This window comes from Pongo pygmaeus, chromosome 4 (genome assembly GCF_028885625.2).
Source record: "Pongo pygmaeus isolate AG05252 chromosome 4, NHGRI_mPonPyg2-v2.0_pri, whole genome shotgun sequence".
Classification (NCBI taxonomy): domain Eukaryota; kingdom Metazoa; phylum Chordata; class Mammalia; order Primates; family Hominidae; genus Pongo; species Pongo pygmaeus.
The window spans coordinates 36795140-36817072 of NC_072377.2; the positions used below are offsets into that span (position 1 = coordinate 36795140).

General features: G+C 40.8%; 1 protein-coding gene across 9 annotated transcripts in view; it reads left to right on the forward strand.

Moving 5' to 3' along the window:
• Positions 1-21933, forward strand: part of SLC1A3 (solute carrier family 1 member 3) — an 82628-nt gene that overhangs the window by 54802 nt on the left and 5893 nt on the right. For all 9 annotated transcript variants that reach the window (XM_054487069.2, XM_063664726.1, XM_063664727.1 and 6 more), the window contains 5 exons: positions 10569-10773; positions 13603-13645; positions 16430-16722; positions 19124-19357; positions 19892-20086. In XM_054487069.2, the coding sequence (XP_054343044.1) occupies positions 10569-10773; positions 13603-13645; positions 16430-16722; positions 19124-19357; positions 19892-20086 (970 nt within the window). The remainder of the gene's footprint in view (positions 1-10568; positions 10774-13602; positions 13646-16429; positions 16723-19123; positions 19358-19891; positions 20087-21933) is intronic.

The following is a 21933-nucleotide window of genomic DNA, read 5'->3' on the forward strand; positions in this document are numbered from 1 at the left end:
TCCTTCCTAGAGAAGGAAGAAAGCTATAAAAGCGTTGTGCCACTACTTGTGGAATATATCAGCAATTATTCAATTCCATTGCTGCCCTTGGGCCTGGGGGCAAAAATGTAGCTTTTCCTGTTCCAAGGGAAGAATGTTCTCTTACAATGGTAACCAGAAACAGTGAAGCCGACCAATTCTAGAGTTTACTCCGATAGTGTTTTCACTCTAGGCAGTAACACTGCTTTATTGTTTGGCTCTGGTAGCTGAGAGAACAATCTCCCACTCCCTAGGTGAGACTATTCTTTTATAGGAACTATTCTTTTAGATAAAACAACCGATGAGCTTTTAAATGCTGAGAAAACTAATCAGAACTGAAAGGGGGTCCCGCTGGCCACAGCCCAAGAAATATGCTGACTAAGATAAAAGCCCCTTCTGAATTTTTCTGCATCCCATCTTCCTTTGATTTCTCGTCTCCCTTCCTTTCTCTACGTTTTCTCTTTTTTCTTTCTCCTCTTGTCATTCTCTCAACTCTATCTCCACAATCTTCCCTTTCTTCTCTCCTCAGCCCCAGCTCTATCACCAAAGATTTCATTTTGCACACTCTTTTTACTGGCCAAAGTGTGGACCTGAATTTTTTAAATGTATTTTCTTATATAGTAGATAAGATTCACATCGCTGGATTTAATTTAAAAAATAGACAAAGTGGTGGCTCATGCCTGTAATCTCAACATTTTGAGAGGTCCAGGCGGGCAGATAACCTGAGGTCAGGAGTGCAAGACCATACAGGCCAATGTGGCAAAACCCCGTCTCTACTAAAAATACAAAAATTAGCCAAGCATGGTGGTGGGCACCTGTAATCCCAGCTACTTGGGAGGCTGAGGCAGGAGAATCACTTGGACCTGGAAGGCAGAGGTTGCAGTGAGCTGAGATCACGCCACTGCACTCCAGCCTGGGCAACAGAGCAAGACTCCATCTCAAAGAAAAAGAAAAGAAAATAAACAAGGTGAACATGTTTTATTCACTAGTTGCTTTTTTTCTTTAAAGAAATACATCTGTTTGAAAAATCTTAATTTCAGTTTCAAGCAACAGACTTAACCTCAGTACATTTCAGAGTGCTAACGTTGGAATCTGGTTCCAGAATCTTTGCAGAGTGTGGGTGGGCACAGGTGCATGTGGCTCCTTTGGCCACAAGAATCTACTGCTTCCCAGCCTCATGACTGGGCCTGGAGTCACACTCCTGCTTCGGCTGTTCTTTGGCAAAGCAGGGCCAGATTGAACTGGTCTTTAACATTCATGTATTGCTTTCAACTTCTATGAGGCTTTCATTTCAATTCCTTTTCTTCTGTGAGGGACAGGCCTTCCTTGGGAAGAAAGGTCACCCCTTGAGTCTGACATGCTCTGCAGTCAATTTGAGAAGCCTTTTGGTTAATTTTGGACAAGTCAAGCCTGGTTGTGGAATTCGGTCCCATTTAGCATTCTGCCAGCTAGGAAACGTGCTATCTCGATCATCTTCCCAAGACAGTCATGCGGAAAGGTCTTTTCCCTAACAAGAAACACAATCCAAAGTAAAGACAGCTTTTGTGGAAATTTCAAACTACTCATCCAGTGGTCAGTTGTAAATCATGATTCTTTTGGAAAGAAAGGTAGACAGGCTGGGGCTCTGGCCCTCAAAGAACTTCCTCTCATTAAACCAAAGCAATTTGCTGCTCTCCCCAGGCTCTTTCTGTGCGTAAATTCACCTACTTTTCCCGCCACCATCAGTGCCCCTGGTGCTGCTGGTGAATGGGCATCACGGGGAGACAGGGCTTTCCACGTGATAGAGGTTTTTTTCCAAACCCAGGCTTTACAGGTAGATCCAAGGGTGGCTTTCGTCAGCCTGTTGCCCCCACTGCCCAACACACACTTTGCTTTTTGCTGCTATTTTCTGCGCTCCTGGGTTTCTAAATCTTGGCAAGAGGACAGTCATTCCTTTGTGCTCGGCTGTTACAATGAGGTAGCCAAAGAAAGGGTCTTGGTCTGAGGCTGTCAGCTGTTACTAATCACGACTCCCCGGCCCATGGTGGGTCCCGCTCGCCTCTCCCTCTTGCTCTGCTTAGCACACATAAAGAAGATGAATTACTCTCTGGTTCCTCTTCAAAAAAGCATATTGTGCCGCACATTCCAATACAGTGAGCGAAGGATGGGCTCATGTGAAGGGTAAATGGGTATCCAAATCACCTCGCAGCGGGGCTCGCGCCGGCAGCTGTGGGCCTCTGAGAAGTGAATTTCAGAGCTGCCCCTTCTGAGAGTTTCCGGCGACCTCGCTGAGAGTGAGAGGAAGTCCCTGCGGTGGGCCCTCTGGCAAACCGCATTACTGGAAAGATCTCAGGACTGTGTTAAGCTGTCATGAGAGTCAACTGAATGGTCAAGACCAGCGTAGGCAGAAATAAAGCTTGACCACTCAGAGGCCGCCATGGGCTGCTTACCCGGGAGAGGCAGTCTCCACCCCAAAGGTTAAGCCAAAGGGCGCTAGAAGTGCTTTGATGTTAGAAGTAGCAGTGGTGGAAGTTGTGCCTCAGTTTCCTCTCATTGCTTCCGAATTAAAGTTCATCCTCAAAGGACGACTGTAGCCAGAGAAAAGGGATTGTCTGCTTAGTCCTATCAGACCGAGGATACAGTGATTTATTTGACTTTTTCTGCCACTAATAATATTGTCTTCGCCACTGATTTTTTTCTACTTAACAATCTTTCAAAAGAGAATGTTTCTTTTGCTTTTCTACACTTCATTTTCTTTTTTTGTCTGTTTGTTTGTTTTTGTTTTTGTTTTTTGAGATGGAGTCTTGCTCTGTCCCCCAGGCTGGAGTGCAGTAGCGTGATCTCTGCTCCCTGCAACCTCCGCTTCTCAGGTTCGAGCAATTCTCCTGCCTCAACCTCTCGGGTAGCTGGGATTACAGGCATGCGCTACCACGCCCGGCTTTTTTTTTTTTTTTTTTTTTTTTTGTATTTTTAGTAGAGACGGGTTCCCCATGTTGGCCAGGCTGGTCCCGAACTCCTGACCTCAGGTGATCCGCCTGCCTCAGCCTCCCAAAGTACTGGGATTATAGGCATGAGCCACCGCGCCCAGCCCTGCACTTCATTTTCTTAAGGAACACTAGAGCTCGAAGAAAAAGACGTGTTGACAAGTTTTAAGGGTCAAATTTAAAAATCAGTTTCCCTAATAAAGTATGTGCCATCACACGTGGCAAATCTGTAAGGAACACTTGGTGTTTTCATGCAATGTAACCTTATAAGGCTAAGCCGTGTTATAGGCTAATAAGATGTCATTTGTGATATTATAAACCGCCATAATGAGAAGGAACCTTTGACCAGGGAGAAAATCCATGTGAAAATGCTCGTGACTGTGAATTCTGCAAAATCGTTCTGTGCTCTTCATGAAGATGGTTTTATTCTCTTCACCAAGAATCACTGATAAAAGTAAATTGCCTTCTTTGCCCAAAATTCCATGAAGTGAACCTTTCTAAAATGTATTCCCTTGTTAAGATGTCCATAAAATTTCTGTTCAAGTGAAATGACCCAATACCAGAGGTCAGTATCCTCATTCTGTGTTCTCCACTACTGAGATGAAGCAAGTTCTTGGGTATGGTGGACAGCCCAAGATCATAGGAAGCAAAGATGGTAGGAAGGGAAGACAATACATAGTTCATGGTTCCTTTTTGTTGTTGTTGTTGTTGTTGTTGTTTTTAGATGGAGTTTCGCTCTTTTTTGCCCAGGCTGGAGTGCAATGGCATGATCTCAGCTCACTGCAACCTCTGCCTCCCAGGTTCAAGGGATTCTCCTGCCTCAGCCTCCCAACTAGCTGGGATTACAGGCATGTACCACCACACCTGGCTAATTTTGTATTTTTAGTAGAGACAGGGTTTCATTATATTGGCCAGGCTGGTCTCGAACTCCTGACCTCCAGTGATCCACCCTCCTCAGCCTCCCAAAGTGCTGGAATTACAAGTGTGAGCCACCATGCCCGGCCCATGGTTCCTTTTTAAAGCCTCTACTATTAACCAAATGGGGGTTTATGCCAGTGTTTGCAAACTTTTTTTTTTTTACCAGAAACTACAATAATAAATATATTTTGTATTGCAACCTGGCACTCACACACATACACACAGAGAGCTGAAAAAAATTCTCACAAAACAATACTTACCTTTACCACATGTGACACACTGTGATATTTTCTATCCACTTTGATTAATTGATGAAAATACTAGTTATGACCTACTAAATTGACTTCATGAAGGCACACATTTAGACCACAGGCCTCTCTTTCATTCCCTTCTCTGCATTTCTATTTTCATTTACTCACTCATTCACCTGTTAACATATGGACAGATAGAGCCATAGCAGTTACTTCTATAGGCTCATCTGCAAGAGGGAAATATGTTAGCAAAACAGGGAAAATAATATAGGAGTGCCAGAGAGAAGGCAAAGGAAGGGAAAGCAATAGGGTGCCCATTCCATGGTGGTGAGTAATAAGTGGAAGTTTTCCAGCCTCCTGGCCTTCCTGAGCAGCTTAGGGGCCACCTTGCCGGGAACTCATTCCCAGCTCTGGAAATGAAACTCTGGGTGTCGCTGGGTTTGGATTGACACTCTTTCCCCACAAGGTTTGTCTCTTATTGTTCCAGACAGAATTAACCTCATTATTTTGGATTAATTGGGGGAAGATCAACCAAAATTAGTGAGTCAGAATTAAAAAGTGTTTTATACAAAAGCAACTTTAGAATTTGTAATTCATATAGTAACCCAATCTAAGTGTTAGGAAAAAAAAAAGCATGTGGCCTCTATCCAGCATAGCAACAAAAACACTAATAAGAATGGCTGGTTATTCAAAAAAATGATTATTGAGCCCCTCTATGTGCAGACACTATGCTAGGCACTGAGGCCACTGCAGTGAATAAAACAGATGATCCTGCTCTCTTGGCACTAAAATTCTGGTAGCAGGAGACATAGAATGAACAAAACTGTCCTTTATCAAGCACCTACTTTGTACCCTGTAAATATGTTTTCTCTAATCTCGCAATGTAGGTATTGTTAGTTTATTTTCTACATCAGAAATAAGGCTTAGAGGTGAAATAATGCTTTGTGAACAGCTTGTTTATCATGTACCTGTTTAATAAGTAATAATAACACCTAACATTTGTTGAATGCTTACCATGTGCTGAACACTACTTTAAGTGCTTTCTATATGGAAGCCCCTTTAATGCCAGTGAAAACCCTATGAGGGAGCTTCTATTTTTCACGTTCTACATAGGAGGAAACTGAGGCTTGGAGAAGCCACATGGTACCAGAGCCAAAAGTAGAATCCAGGTATTCTAACTTCAGAGTCTGAACTCTTCACCACTGTGCCACTGGGTCTTTTAGATTACATTCCGAGGTTGTCACTGGCTTACTAACTGTGATGCAAAATTGTGACATAATCATTCTTTACCAACAATTTGGAATCTAACTTTTAATGATTTGTCTTCGGTTCCAGAACTCTTAGAATCGTAGCACTTTGTAGTGTTTTTACAAGTTAGTCTATAAAGGGGCCAGAAGAAAATATTTTTGCACAGAAAAACAATATAGTTCTAGAGAGAGATTTAAAGTGACTTTCTTTGTGCTCCCTCCCCACCCCTCACTGCCTTTCCTGGGTGAGTTTTTTCACCCTCCTCCTCACTCTCTTCCTAGGATGGCAGTGTACACTGGACTCAGCAGTGGGCAGCTGCCTAGGACACAGGGGCCCATTTTTCAATCTGTAATTATTAAGTATATTGTATTTTTAGAGTTTGATTTTCTTATTTTAAAAATCTTGTATTTACATGAATACAGTACATATTAGCGCTCATCCTTGCTTTCCTTGTAAGTTTGTCCATCTTGAAATTCTAGGAGGGTTGAGAACAGGTGGCTTTCATTACATGCGTGTTTGAGAAACTCATTGTGGAGAAGGAGTACATCTAAAATAAAATAAAAACTGAAACAGAACAATCTTCTTGAATCAGCAGTTGTCATCACTCTTTTCTTTCCTTCTGGACCTGTTCCAGTGGCCCTGGAAGAATAATGAAACATCATGGGGATAAGTGGGAAGACAATTCAAAACAGAAGACTACTTCTCTAGATTTCGTGTTTCAAAACCGGAGATGGGAATTGTTGAGGGGAGTACACTGATACATGTTAATGTCCAAGTCATAGATTTTCAGCAGACGGGAGAATAGAATCCATGCCAATGATGGAAACTTGGGAACTTGGCACATTTTATGTTGTCCTTTAATACTTGACTGAATGTATATTTTAGTTATTCAAGAAGTCATATTAATTATTATACCAAAAGAGATCTAATTTACCATATAGACTTACAGAGTACCACATACACATTTATGAAACATTCCCTCTGCCCCCTAAAATCCCATGAATTTGGTGCATATTTGTTGTGACAAATCAATTGCCAAAAGACTATCTTTATAATTACCTATTTGCTCAAGAAACTCTCTTCCTTCCCTCTCTCTTCCATGTGACTACTGCCTAAAATACTCAGGTGTTTGAAGCAAAGTTTTAATCTATTACTTTCTAGAAAGCATCTTATTCAGTCTCCTTCTGACGCTTAACTCATTGTCGAACAGAAATAGGTTTGGAGAAATGATTGCCTGCTTGATAAGTGGTTATTTATGGGTAGACTTGTAGAAAAGAAAATAAGACTCAAGTGCTCACAGCAGCCAGCAAATATCCACGGCTCTCCACCCTCCATTAAACATGCTCTGGGCTGTTTTTCTAGGAATGGTAAAGAATTTGCACTGATATTATCAGCTCTGTAGCTAGTCCTTCTGGTGACCAGTGTTAATCAGCTTGATCTTAAAGTAGGTTTAGTGAATACTGAGTAATTGGACAGAGATTTTTCACAATTATATTCCTCCATAGAATTATCCTCAAGCCAAGTGGCTCATCTTAGCAATTAACTCAAATGCAAGAAAGTTAGAGAAAGTCAGCATGGATAACAAGCAAATGAAACATAGGTGACTCCTGGCTTGTCCATAAAAAGAGAGGTATAGCAGTAAAAATACTCTCTTGGAAATGTGGGTTCAAATCCTGCCGCTGCCATTTATTAGCTGTGCAATGCTGGGCAAGTTATTTAACTTCTCTGGTTTCTTGTTTCTTCACCTATAATATAGTATCAACAATATCTGCATTATACAATTGTCATGGAATTAAATGACTATTACCATCAATCAAAGATAGGACTTAGTGAGTGAGTCTTTGGACCAGATAAAAGTTAACTCAAAATGTACAAAACATACACACAAATGTGTCATTGTGAACGTTGTATAACAATAGTACAATACAGTATTTCTTTGGATTTCAGGGGGGTCTTGATTCCGAAGGCAGGTTGTTTTCGTAATAAAGATGTCATGATGTCTTGAATTGGGCTAGTTTAGCTAAGCCCAGATCAAATGAAGAAAAAGAAACTAGTCAAGATCATTATCTTTACCACTTGCTCTGGAATGTGTTTCTCAAATATGTATTTAGATGAGTGCATGGCTGTCGTAACACACTCCCACAATTACCTACATACCAAAGTAACTTTCTGTCTCCCCATCACCCCAGTGCCCTTTTCTCCCATATATTTTAAAGTGATAAGGCTCAATGTAAACTTCCTCCTTCCCAAACATTTAGGGCAGTTCCTGCCAAAGTACCCCATTCTACAAAGTGATTTAGTACTTTAACCTTGCTCCAGACACTCTGACATCTCTGTTTAGTCTCTGGTGTAAAAAGGTTCATCTCTCATATTTCTTGAGGTTGGGGAAAGGAAATGGTCACAGAGTTTAGGTGAGGGTGAGGAAAGCGATGCCCTGCTCATTTGGGGTTTTGTCTTCCAGAGTTCTTCCTCCATTTTCCTGATGCCACCAGTATTAAGGCCATTGTGTGTGAACAGATTGTACACATCTGTCCTGCTGTTGTCCTGATGACAGTGTACCACCTCGTACCTGGTGGTCTCATTTGTTTTACAAGCCAGGGTACCTGGAACAGAGGTGGTCAAGTAACTCTGTGTGGGACTTCGATCCTCCTTTAAGGGAAGGACCTACATGGAGATGTGATTAATGAATATACCTCCCTTACCTTTCTTGGCTGAAACAACAGCAGCTGTTACTTTATTCTCTTTCAAAGGATAAGGGCCAATATGCAGAGGTGAGTGAGGCCTCTCATTTGATGATTGAATCTCCTTCTGTGCTCTTTGGGAAAAAATGCCTTGATGGTTGTCTTCAGCTATTTAGAATTAGAAAGTATGAAGAAAATGTTTTCATATTGGTTTTTACTTTAAACATTTTTTAAAAACCTATTAACTTTATTTTCTAGAGTCGACAGCCCTGTAGCTGTGGGTATTGGGATAACTTTCCCTCTCCCTCTCCCCATGGTGTGAGAAGGGACATTAAACCTCATCCTTTGTTTGCCACTTTGGTTTCCAGTGCTCTGCCTTGACCGCTTAGCACTCTCTCCGAATAGCTGTAGGTCGAGAATAGTGGGCAGGAGCATCAGAGAAGAGTTGGCGTGAGAACGGAACAGCACCACAAAATAGAAGGCGAGAGGGAAAAAAGCATCTCGGAGGAAGAAAATACTGCCGCCTGGTACTCCCTGGTACCCAGAGATATCCGGCGTATTGTGCTTACACTACTCGCCGGTTCCACAGGGAGAGAGCTGGAAGAATTGCAGGCTTTGGTGGTGACAAGTTCAGGCACTCATGGGAAAGAGAGTGGGCCCCTTCTGAGAGAAATCATTTTGAGCACAGCCAAGCCAAGATATTTTGAGATGTGATTCAGACCTGAGAATGAAACTGCACGGGGATGGGATACTTCGGTTGGGAACAGATTAGCCCATTTTTAACAAATTTGAAGTGTTGAAGTGGTGCCATCCTAACAAATGAATACTTAGCCCCAGGTTTCGAGAAAGTGGCCAAGGATAAAAGAGGCTAAGTGCATGACATCAAAGCCAAAGCTGGCCTGCTTATCTGTGGGAGCTGCAGTTGGTTTTCTCAGAGGCAGAAAGTGCACTGAACCTAGTTACATAAGACCCGAGTTCAAGTTCTCACTCCATTCCACTTGGTGTTAAATCCTTTAGACTGTAACTTAATTGCTTTTTTAATCTGCATTATAGGTTGTTAAAAATGAGAACATATGAAATACTAAGGGCTTATAATGAAAATTATAGGTGATACGATTGAAATACAAATGAAATTATAAATTGAAGGTCATGGCTTCAATTTCCACTTAAGCTAATTACCTTTGTATTAAGATTTTTAAGCAAACTCAATCAGTTATCTGGCAATCGTAGACACAATTTTAATCAGTACTTTACCTTCTAAATATGCAAATATTTAGAGTTCACACAAACTCTAAATATGTTTGTGTGAACAGGGCCACTACCTAAATATTAAACCACCATTAGAATCTGATACTCATTATTGAAATACTGTATAACCTTTTAATACATTTGTGGAAACACCATTTTAAATTGTAAAAAAAAAAAAAAAAAAAAAAACAATTAACTATAATTGGACTACACTATAATTGGATTTTAGTGGGATTGGGGAGGATAAAGAATGAAGAAAAGGGAAGATACAGCTAATAAAACAGAAGAGCTCATATTAATGTAGATAATTTAATCTTTTGAGAATTTTGTGTCTTTTCCAATAGTTTTTCAGCCCAAAAAGCATCAAACTGTGTTCCATTAGCTACAGCCTTTAGGAAAACCTTAAAAGTCATGCCTCCTTTTTTCTCTAGGATGACACCTTGCCTGAGGCAGACTTTGAAGATGTTCTGAAAATGAGGGAAAGAAGGATATTTAGCAAGAGATGAGGCATCTCAGACCTGTGGGACAAAGAGGAAGACAGAGTAAAAGAATGAGAACTGTGCCATGATAATTTTTAAAATTTTTTTTGATTGGATGAGATGAAATAATAGCAGAGAAACTATTTGAGAACCTTATAAGCCAATGTCTACTTTAAATGCAAATTGAAGATAGATCAGCGGGTGATCAGAATAATAGCTTAAATTGTACATTAAAACATCAAAAAAGACTCCCAAATACATATATAAAATAATTCTTTTGAAAGAAGTTAATGGCAGTTAATCTGTGTGTGAACCACCACAGTGCTTGAACTTGAGGTAAACTTACATTATCCTGCCAGAAAAATGTTTTAAGTATTTCTTTACACACACATGCACACAGGCACACTCACACACGCACTACTCACACTCATAGCTTCCCCAGCTAGTAGTAACCTAGGAAACAATCTGATTGCACTTTTGGACCATTAGAGAACAGTATTGATTTGGCCATGTGAAATCAACTCTTGGGGCAGAAAATGAGTGACTGCATGTTCACTCACACCCCTGATGCCTCACCATTCTAGCCTCGACCTTTTCCCTTCATCTTGTAAAATATGGGGCCAGGTTCTCACAATATGTACGAAATCCCATTGCTGGGTGGGATGAGGGTAGGGGAGTATAAAGGAAATGCTGTTCCCATTGTCTTCCACTGGAGAATTCCCTGGACTGACTTCCTGAAAATCTTCTGTTTGCCTCCACCAGGAATGGCAGCGCTAGATAGTAAGGCATCAGGGAAGATGGGAATGCGAGCTGTAGTCTATTATATGACTACCACCATCATTGCTGTGGTGATTGGCATAATCATTGTCATCATCATCCATCCTGGGAAGGGCACAAAGGAAAACATGCACAGAGAAGGCAAAATTGTACAAGTGACAGCTGCAGATGCCTTCCTGGACTTGATCAGGTATGTCCTTGCAAGCCCATCCTTTGGGGTGTATTTTCACCATCCAGACCCTCTTACTGGGAAGCTAATCAAACCCTGGAAGAGGTGTGTGACTGAACCAGCCTTGCCAGGCTTGAAATGAAGGTCATATACCTTTACTTCTTTCTTATAGAAATTGAAGAAAGGATCCATTTTCTGATCTTGTATGAGAGAGGCGAAAAGAGCAAGGAGAGGATATGGATTTTGAGAGCCTTGCTTTTAGGATTCAGAATCTGGTCACTGACCTCTCTCAACTATGCAGCTCACCTTGGAATTGTAATAATTCGTAACCTATTTTTCTTAAGTGCTGTTCTTTAAGGCTAATTTTTATTCAAGTAAAAATTCTTTGGACCCTTCTGATTTTGAACTTGTGATCAGTATCCTTGCCCACTATGCACAACACATTATACACAATTTGGTTCCAGAGGGACTTTAGAAATCATCTTGTCAAACCTGCCCCAAGGTTTTCCTTTCATAATATTTATGGAGAAAGAATTTGGCAGGTCTGTAATAAAAATAAAGGATGGCTTCTTTAGCATTGTTTTACGTACAAACCATACATTGATTACAAATGAGTTTTATCTACTACTTGAAGCAGACTTGGTAATAGAGTCAGCCTTATGTAGAACTGTGACGTAAGCCAAAATTCGATCCTAGCACCTTCCTGCTTCCTCTCCCCTACACACCTGCCCTTGCTCAGTCAGGTCCTGGGAAGAAGCATACCACATACTCTAAAGGAACCTTGAAGAAGGTTTGCCAAGGTGCAGGCAGCCTTAAAGGAACCTACAAAGGATGTTGAGGCCCCAAAGCACTAACAGTAAGCAACTATTTTGTTAACACCCTTAGCTATGAAGAAGCAAAGGAAAGAAGGTGTTACTGGAACCCAGAAAGAGCTATAGCCTCAGGAGGGAAGGTCCTCAGGAGCCCTAAATGGAGGAAGGGAGCTGCCACAAAATCTGTCAAAGAGAGCTCTGGGAGAATGTAGACTCCCTCTGCCCTGTGATCTGTCCGTGCATGTCACTAGACAAACCTAATAGGAGTAGGAAGCCAGAGGGCAAGAGAACCCATGTGTTGTGGTCCATAGAGGCCAGGCTCCCAGGGCATAGACAGCATGGAGAGTGAATCTAGAATGACAAAGAAAGATATCTCAGCACAGGCTCTAGATCCCCCGTCTGCTCAGCATTCCCCCACTGTTTAGTCTCTCTCAGCCTGTCTTCCCAAAGACTAGCTCTTTTCCTCCCAGCTTTTCAGCTAACTTACCTGCAGAGTGACTGGGTTGCCAATTATAGATACCTGTCTAAAGGGCCCATTCTCCATTGATCATCTGAAGGAAATTCCTCCATGCCATCTCAAGGAATGGGGCTGTGGCAGGTAAAGTCAAGAGAGATTTGGGGAGCAGAAGGTACCTTCAGCAGCACCTCTCGATTCCCACCATGGGTGACTTTGCACCATCTCTATGTATGTAAACACTACCCAAGAGGCCTTTTCTTGAAAGTCCCCTTTCAGGGAGTTAATCACAATGATCTGCATGTATCAAGCCACCCTATAACATTATTTCATACCAAGCTGACATTCAATAGCTATGTTTTTATTTAGTTCATACAATTAATTAAGGCTTTTCACCATTTCTTCATGAACTTTACCCTCAGATAGTTTAGATTAGAAGTATTTTATTATATTACATTTTCTTTCCCTGTAATTTTTATTCCTTGTTTGAAGAATTGGAATCTTGTCATCCTCAGTCTGGTTGATCCATCAGAAGACTGTATTTCTGCCCTGCCTTTCTCCAGTGACAAATGTATCCTGCCCACAACCAATCACTTGGTTTGAACATTTATCCTGGAATCTCCTGAATGCATATTTCTATCAAGGTTGATAGCAACAACCCCACAGAGCGTAGATAGGAAGGAAAAGAAAACAGGACGGTCTAGTAGGAAGAAAGGGACAAACATTTATAATATTAAAATATAACTTTGATAACATGCAACTGCTGGAATCTTGAGCCTGTGGATAACTGCTGGATCATTTCTCCTTCTCCCATAGTCTTTCATCTTGGAGCCCTAATGATAGTTTAATCCAATCTCCTCTTTAAGAGATGAGTCAACTGAGACATAAATGGGTGCCATGACTTGGCCAGTGTCACACAGCTGATGACAGACTTCCCAGCCAGAGTGTTGTCCCTTACTCTACCCCCTACAAACACAAACAGTGCTTTGACACAGTATCTGAAGAAGTAACAAATCCTGCCACATGGGCTTCAAGTTCAAATTTTGCAGGTCATCTCTCCATTGGCTACCAAAGAGCTGCAGAAGCTTTAGCAATTCAGTGCCAAAACCCCATTCCCCAGGATGCCTTTGGGAGGCTTTTCTGGAGAATAAAATTCCATAGGCCGACCATGGCTTTTGATTCAGAACATTTGGTTCCTAGACACATGGCACAATAACCAAAATGACCACTGCTAAACAATACCTTAGTTAACCAGAAAGCTAATGATAAAAGTCATTTCCAATCTTACTTTGATTATTCCTAGCAGCAGGATTTTTAATAATATAATGGCTGAATGAAGAACCCCATTGGCTGACAAGCGGATAAATGAGTCGAGTTTGGACTCCCCTGAAAATATGAACTACATGGGCCACACTTAGGGAGGACCACATATTCCTTTTCAAGCTGTAAAATCCACTAACATTTTTCTTTTTCCATTTGTTGCTTGGTTCAATGCAATCTTTACCTTACACGCAATGAAACAGAATTTAAGGAGCAAACTTATTACTTGGAAAATTTTGCAAGTAACTATTATTTTCTTTGCAGGAACATGTTCCCTCCAAATCTGGTAGAAGCCTGCTTTAAACAGGTAAACACTCTACAGACATTAACTCGCCTTTTAAATTTCTCTTTTCTATACCAAACCAAGTGGGACCCTCTTTTCCCCCCTCATTTCTCTGCTATAAGAAATACTTCTCTTGTCAACCAGATTAAAAACACTAGCGTTTTCCAGGAATTTTTTGGGGAAGGGATGGTTCTTACCTTGTATTGAAGGCTTAGTAGTTGTCAGACACAGTGTGTCTTGCATACAAATATCTCATTCAGTCTGCTATTGTTAAGAAGGCTAATCACAAGACCCCCCCCCCTTCCTATCACCCAACTCCCCACTGGCAAAAGCCCACCAACCAAGCAAACACCAATATAAAATATATTATAACTTGCCTTAAAGAAGATTAGAGAGATTATTTAGATTTCTGGGTTTGATTTAAATATCAATGGACTGTTTTTTTTCCAAGTCTACCAAGCACCTAATGGACTCTAAAGGAGAGCCAAAGCAGAAAGGAATGGCATCATCATTCATGGAAATCCTGCTATATGCCAAGCACTAACATTATTTTTAGTCCTCACATAAATACTATAAGTATCATTGTCTTCATTTCACTGATGGGGCAGCTCATCTATAAGACTCAAAGCAATTATGTATCACGCACAAATTCTCACAAGTAGTAAGTGGAAGACTCAGAATTCAAATTCATTGTGTTGACTCCAAATTCTGTCTGCTTTCTGCTACTCCATTCTGCTTCCAAGAAAGAAATATTCAGGGTGATGAGACACCGACCTGGAGGCTATAGTGAGGTCCAGCTCCTTTTAGCTCATATACAAGCAACTCTTGGCTCTGTGTTGCAAATACAAATACCTTTTACCATTAGAAGATAAAATCAATAAAGCTCACTTTAACCTCACTTGAATATGAGAGCTTTGTTGCCTAAAATATTAAAAGGGAAACAGACACTCTGGGTTAAATAATATTTCCCAAACATTTCTCCAGATGGTGTCAATTCACTCCTGTTGTAATTCCCTAACACTTCTGCTTAGGATCTGTAAAACAAACCAAACAAAACCCCAACCTAGTAGAAGACTGGATTTTACACATATAAGTCTCCCTTATTTTTCCCCTTGTAATAATTTTTAAGACTATTTTTAATATGTAATGCATGCACACATTGAAACATTCAAACCAAATTCTTTCTTTAAAAAAAAAATAAGCCTGAGGCCAAAATCTAACTTTCTTTGTTCAAAAACAACTATAACTATAAATAATAAGCGCCTTTCAATCCAACCAGCCAACTCTAGCACCATGGGGCTGACGATTCCAGTAAGTCAGCTGGCCCTGTGTGATATCAAAAATGCTGATTTCCAGATCCTTCAGATGGAAAAAGTGCTGACTTGTACAGACTGATTTTGTTTGATTTGGATTTGCATTTACAGGATTTTGAAGGGAAAGGAAATGTTTCTCCCCAGGTCTAGTTGGCTTAGACCAGGACGCAAACAAGGTTGCAGTTTCTGTGCATGCTGCAAACAGAGTCTAAGGGGAATGAGTTAGAGGCATAAGAAAGGCTGATCAGGATTGAAAATCTACCCTGGACAATCCATAAAATGCATAAGGACCCAATGGAATAAAGAAATTTGAGAGTTGGTTGGAATAGATGAATGGGGCCAATTTTTTTGTCGCTTGAAATTACCAGTGCTACTAGCTGTTCATGAATGTGTCCGTAGTATTGACAGCTGGCCATGGCTTTGTTTGGGAATAGTTGTTTCCAGTGGATAAGAAAGTTTTCCATTAACCCTTGGTAAAGAAATGACCAAGCACTTCATATACAGCAGCACTTTCTTCCCCTAGACTCCAGATTCACTCACCATCCACACATTATTACTTTCACAGGTGCTTTCCCTACAATCGCCATCAAGATCAGGAATTCTAGTCTCATTAAAATCACAGAGGGATGAGCTTACTTGTTTCATGTGGCCAGCATCTCCTGACTGGGGCATCTATGCAGAAACTGAATAGATGATGGGAAAAAGACCATCTCTTGAGTTAGAAGAGAAACCCCACTATAGACTTGGAGAAGATGAGTTGTCATCAGCAACTGTTAATCAGGCACCTACTCTTAAGAATTGATAACATCAAGAATGGCTTGGAAACAGCTTGTTTAGGGATTTTTAATTTGTAATACCCACTGAAATCTCTAAACAGGTCTAATCCCTGAAGGGCTTTGTCATTGAGCACGATTAGCAGAAATTAGTACAATACTTTAAAATTTGCAAGACGTTCTCATATATTCTGTTTAATTTGATTATCACAACAACACTGTGAGGTAGAACCAGCACGGTTGTTCTTGTTTCACAGCTGTAGAATATGAGAGAAAGGATACCAGGTGATTTATCTATTATACCATAGCATGATCCCCACAGAAAAGAAAAGGACTATTGTGAATATTTGGGTTTATGGTTTTAAAAAAATCCCATTATAGTCATTTTATTACAGTTTCAGAAGAAAGCAAAAGCACATGCACGTGTTTAGTCCAACATCTTTAGCTGGATATCTCTTTCCTGTTATCATTTGTTATGTATTTGAGTGTGTGTATGTGTGTGTGTGTGTGTCATGATTTGTATGTATTTCAGTATGTGTTTCTGTCTGTCTATGTTGAGAAACTAGTAGGGGTTTTGACAGATTAAAGAGAGAGAAAGACTTTCTATAACACTCGTCTCTGAATACAAAGTAATGATACCATTTTAGAAATTTGACAACAGGAAAATATAAAGAAAAAAATAAAAATCACCTTTAATCCTCATTGTGCTTTTTATTTTTAAGTTTAAAACCAACTATGAGAAGAGAAGCTTTAAAGTGCCCATCCAGGCCAACGAAACGCTCGTGGGTGCTGTGATAAACAATGTGTCTGAGGCCATGGAGACTCTTACCCGAATCACAGAGGAGCTGGTCCCAGTTCCAGGATCTGTGAATGGAGTCAATGCCCTGGGTCTAGTTGTCTTCTCCATGTGCTTCGGTTTTGTGATTGGAAACATGAAGGAACAGGGGCAGGCCCTGAGAGAGTTCTTTGATTCTCTTAACGAAGCCATCATGAGACTGGTAGCAGTAATAATGTGGTATGTATTTCCATTTTCCGTATATGTTATATACGAGATGGTTATTGCCATCAACATGTGTTCTGTACTGAGGAAGGTGCCACGAGGCAGGATGGCCAATTGCAGTGATCTCAATCTGGTAAGCCCAGGAAAATCGAAGAATCTCTGGGCCTCTAAAGGCCTTGAACCTATCTGCAAGCCTCTTCTAATAAGTTTGCTTCCTTGTTTTCAAAAGCTGTCACCTCCTTTTACCCCAGTGCTGATGGAATCTCATTCCTCATTTCTCCATTTTTTATCTAGTTTTTCATTCAAGACATAATTATTGAGTGTCTACTATATGCTAAGCATATAGTGCCAGGCACTGTGGATATAGCAATAAAGAAAATACACAAGGATATTCCAGATCTTACACTCTTTTAAGGGAAACAGACAATAATCAACCATATGCTTTAGTCACAGGTGCTGTGGAAAACTAAAATAAAATTGCAGGTAACTAGGAGAAGGCACAAAATTTGCCTTGGATTGTGCAGAAAGGCCTCTGAGGAGGTGACATAATTTGTTAAGACCTGAATGAACAGAGGAAGCGGTCATACCAAAGTGCCAGAAGAAGGGTGTTTCCAGTAAAGGGAAAAGCAAACGGAGAGGCCCCCTAGGCCATCAGGAAAACTGAGGGCTCCTCATCTGTTTCAGCCCTAAGAAAGAAATGTAAATGGCAGTTCTGCTGCAATGTCTAAGGGATTCACAGGAAGTATTACAAAACGCCAAGCCACAATTTATAACAAAATTTGCTTTAATAAAGTTGACAGCAGGAGACAAAGGGAGAGACTATAAATCTAAGAGGAACATTGACTTTGGAAAGTAAACTTTACCCAACAGGGAGAGAACGCTTTGATTGACTTAGGCTTTGTGTGGAGGTTGCCTCTCTTTCATTCTTTATTTTTAATCCAGTCTCCTCCATGGCACCTGAGGCAGGAAAGCATCCATTGCTAAGAAAAGCACTCACTCACCAACATGATTAAAAATGCCCTTGTCTTTAATGCCAACAAAGCCCAGAGAAATCCATTTTTCAGGAATTTGTACAAGATGGATATGAACTTGGGCACAAAGACAGATCAGAATGTGGTCTCCACAGGAGCCTCCACTTGGAAAGGCTCCTTTGAAATCCTGGCAGGAATGAAAGTGGACATTTATCTTCATATTATTAAATGCCTCCACCTTTCACCTCTTTTATGAAAGAAGCCCATTCAAGGCCACTGAACAAACCTCACATGCAGCTTGTCTAGCTGTACATTCGCCTGCACATTCAACGCTGAGTTATTATATTTCTGAAAACAGGTATTCCTATGATTTCCTGGCCTGGGTTCTTAAAGGACTTTTAAAAGAAGTATTGTATTTCTCGATTTGAAACAAGTCCTCCTTAGTTCCCAGGAGACCCTTCTTCTTAAGTGTGATTGGCTTCTCTGTGTTTGGTAATGTGAGTTTGGTTGTAGTTTCCTGCACATATGAAACAAACAGAAGGGAAATCCAGGCAGCGAGGCCTTTAAGCAACCTCTGGGTTATTTCAACATGTAGAAATCATTTTGAGTCTCAGTTTATTGCCTGCAGGAGGAAAGCTCATAAATGGCAGTAGCAGCCTGTGGGGAATAATGACTTCATTAGAACACCTATAACGTGATTGCAGTAGTACATACATGCACATTATTAAGTTTAATAATGAATTTATTTTATGGACATCTTCTATTTATGGCAAGCGGTACTAGATTTTTGTACTATAACATAGAATTTTCTCTGAAAGTAAATTTACTTAAGTAAAAAAGGTGATTTGAAGAATAATACTAAGTAATCTTGTAAGTGGTATGAAGATATGGAAAGGCAATAATAAAAGTGGCCCTTGAATAAGAGAACTGACTGCAAACCTGAGACACTGGTGTAGCATCGTGTGCCTCTTGCTTTAACTTGGGAATTAGGCTCTGATGTGGAAAATGCTTCCAAAAGTCTGGATATTGGTACAGTGGATTCTGGCTGTTCAGGACACTTAGCAGGGGAGCAGGAGGCAGAGGGAGTGAGTGGTATCTGAGGACCAGGAAAGTGACCCCCGTGTAGTGAAAGGAGGGCTGTCTAGGAAGACAGAGGTGGGTATCAAAAGCTGTGTATCTGCCTTTTTTCCCAGGTTTAAGAGAAAAACATTGTGTCCTAGAGCAATTCTGAGTGAGGGGAAAGCCCGATTCTGCAAGAATCAGGGGAAATTTATACTTACAAAAGAAAAAAAAGAAGTCCACAGTTTCTGTAAGTCCTAATGGTATCCTGGGCAGGAAAGTTTGGCAGTCAACTCTCTTTTCCCTTTTTCTCATCACTTGGAAATTTCTGTGGACTAGCTTGGTGGAAACCAGACTCCAACCTTGCTGGTGTTGCTTCTCCCCAGGTATGCCCCCGTGGGTATTCTCTTCCTGATTGCTGGGAAGATTGTGGAGATGGAAGACATGGGTGTGATTGGGGGGCAGCTTGCCATGTACACCGTGACTGTCATTGTTGGCTTACTCATTCACGCAGTCATCGTCCTGCCACTCCTCTACTTCTTGGTAACACGGAAAAACCCTTGGGTTTTTATTGGAGGGTTGCTGCAAGCACTCATCACTGCTCTGGGGACCTCTTCAAGGTATGTATATATGTGTGGAAAATGAGTCTGAAATGTTACCTTGAACCAGGGCCTCTCAAGTAGGGTGTAGGAGAAGCCATTTTATTCTGGGTTTTAAACTTCCAGGAATGATGAGTTAGCTTTCTCACTTCTGATGCCAATCACACCTGTTTGGGATTCAGGGAATGCCTGGCTACATATCTTTTGTGGGGACAAATTGGAAATCAACTATCCTTTCCCACCCACTTCATCTCTCTTTAGTTGACATTCGCCAGAGGGAGAAGAGGCAGAGTGACTTGGCACAGGCTGTTGTGATGAGGGCATGATCACAAGCGATGCCTCACAGAGGAACCCAGAAGCAGGAGAGCTGCCAAATGACCCCGTGAGGGGACCACACTGTTCTTAACTCGCTCCCCTATTTATACAAGTGCTGACTTAGTTCCCTTTAAGTTAGAACATGGGAGAGGAAGGAACTGTCTGTCCCAAAGACCAAACACACAGACAGTCAGAACTACCAGGACACTCAGCTGATGTGCCCTGTTTCACTGTTCTCAGTTCTGCCACCCTACCCATCACCTTCAAGTGCCTGGAAGAGAACAATGGCGTGGACAAGCGCGTCACCAGATTCGTGCTCCCTGTAGGAGCCACCATTAACATGGATGGGACTGCCCTCTATGAGGCTTTGGCTGCCATTTTCATTGCTCAAGTTAACAACTTTGAACTGAACTTCGGACAAATTATTACAATCAGGTACAAGGAAAGAGTTCTATACACCCTTTCTTAAGAATGCCTTTAACGCTGGGTGTGGTGGCTCATGCCTGTAATCCCAACACTTTGGGAAGCCAAGGCAGGTGGATCTCCTGAGGCCAGGAGTTCAAGACTAGCCTGGCAACATAGTGAAACCCTGTGTCCACTAAAAATACAAAAATTAGCCAGGCCTGGTGGCACGGGCCTGTGGTCCCAGCTACTTGGGAGGCTGAAGCAGGAGAATTGCTTGAACCCAGAGGCAGAGATTGCAGGGAGCTGAGATCATGCCACTGCACTCCAGCCTGGGGGACACAGCAAGACTCCACCTCAAAAAAAAAAAAAAAAGAATGCTTTTAAAAGACAAGAGGATGACCAGGGTTGGGAAGGGGATCCCACTTAATCAAGAGGTGGGGATTTGGGGTAATCGTTTTATATTTAGGTATTTTAATTGGTTTTTTTAGATTATAGATGTATACACTAATTAATAACAAGGTTCAAAAAATATAGATACGTATAAAGTAAAAAGGGAAACTTGCCTGCCATCACATCGCTTCACATCCTTCTGTAAGTGACCATTGTTCATGTTTGGTTTGGAAAGACTTATGCATATACTTCTTTTTGTAGTTAGTGAAATTATACTATACGTACATGTTTGCCTTTGATTGGTTTGCTTATTAATAGACCAATAAATATGTCTACTTCATCATTCTTTTTAATGTCTGTAAAATACGTAGTATGGATAGTTCTCCTTTTTAAAAGTGTTAGATTATACTTCAATTTTTAAAAGCATTAAAATATATTAGCTTGTATAGCTACTACTAGAAAATAAAAAGTTAGATGAAATTTTTCTCTTGGGTGAATTTTTAGACAGTGTAAGATAGATGACAGACCACACTGACAAGCAGTTCAAGAATCTGACTTTTGTGGAGAATTTTTTTAAACTATTATATTTGAGGTGTTCAGTGAAAAGTTATTTTTCTTTCCATACCTTCCCCCCATCTCTTAGTTTCCTTCTGCAGAGGCAACCAGTGTTACCTGCAAGTTTCTTCTGCGTTCTTCCAGAGATACGCCAGGCATACGCATGTGCATATCCAAATATAATCCCTCCTTTTTGCTTATTAAAAGTTATTTTGCACAAGGGACCCATGAGTCTAATGGCAACGGGACACTTTAAGCCTCACTATCCAGATCAGCCTCTGCTCTTCATTGTTGTGGGGTTTTTTTTAAATTGTTATTAAAAGTACATTTTGGAGAGCAAAATAAGTCAGATTTGGGGGGATTTTTATCACTCAACATTTTGTTGTGAAATGCCCTACATATAGGGAAGTTGAAACAATATTATAGCAACCATCCTCTACCAGATGGAAAAACTGCAAACGTTTTGCCATGTTTGCTTCTTCTTTCTCTGTCTTTCTCTGCCATTATGACATTTCACCTGTACATAATTCAGCATGCATCTCCTAAGAATAAAGATATTTTTCTACATAACCACAATAGTAAGAATCTTAAAAATACTTCCAGAATATCCAATCTATATTCAAATTTCCACAGTTGTCCCCCAAAACATGTCTTTTACAGCTTTTACTTCCAGACCAAGTTCAAATCCACATTTATGGCCTACATTTGGTGTCTTAGTTTCTTTTCATCTAATCAGTCACCACACATTTGTTGTTATGTTTATTTAGAAATAAGTTGTTAGACTCTGTGTATATGTTTTGTGTTAGTAGAAAATGATAATAGTTGTAGTAGGATGCATTGGAGTAAAAAGGACAAGGCTGATCAGGGCCAGAGGTCAATGACTGACCTGGGGGTTCTGGGAACCTCAGGCCCAAAGTAGTTACAATGGGACT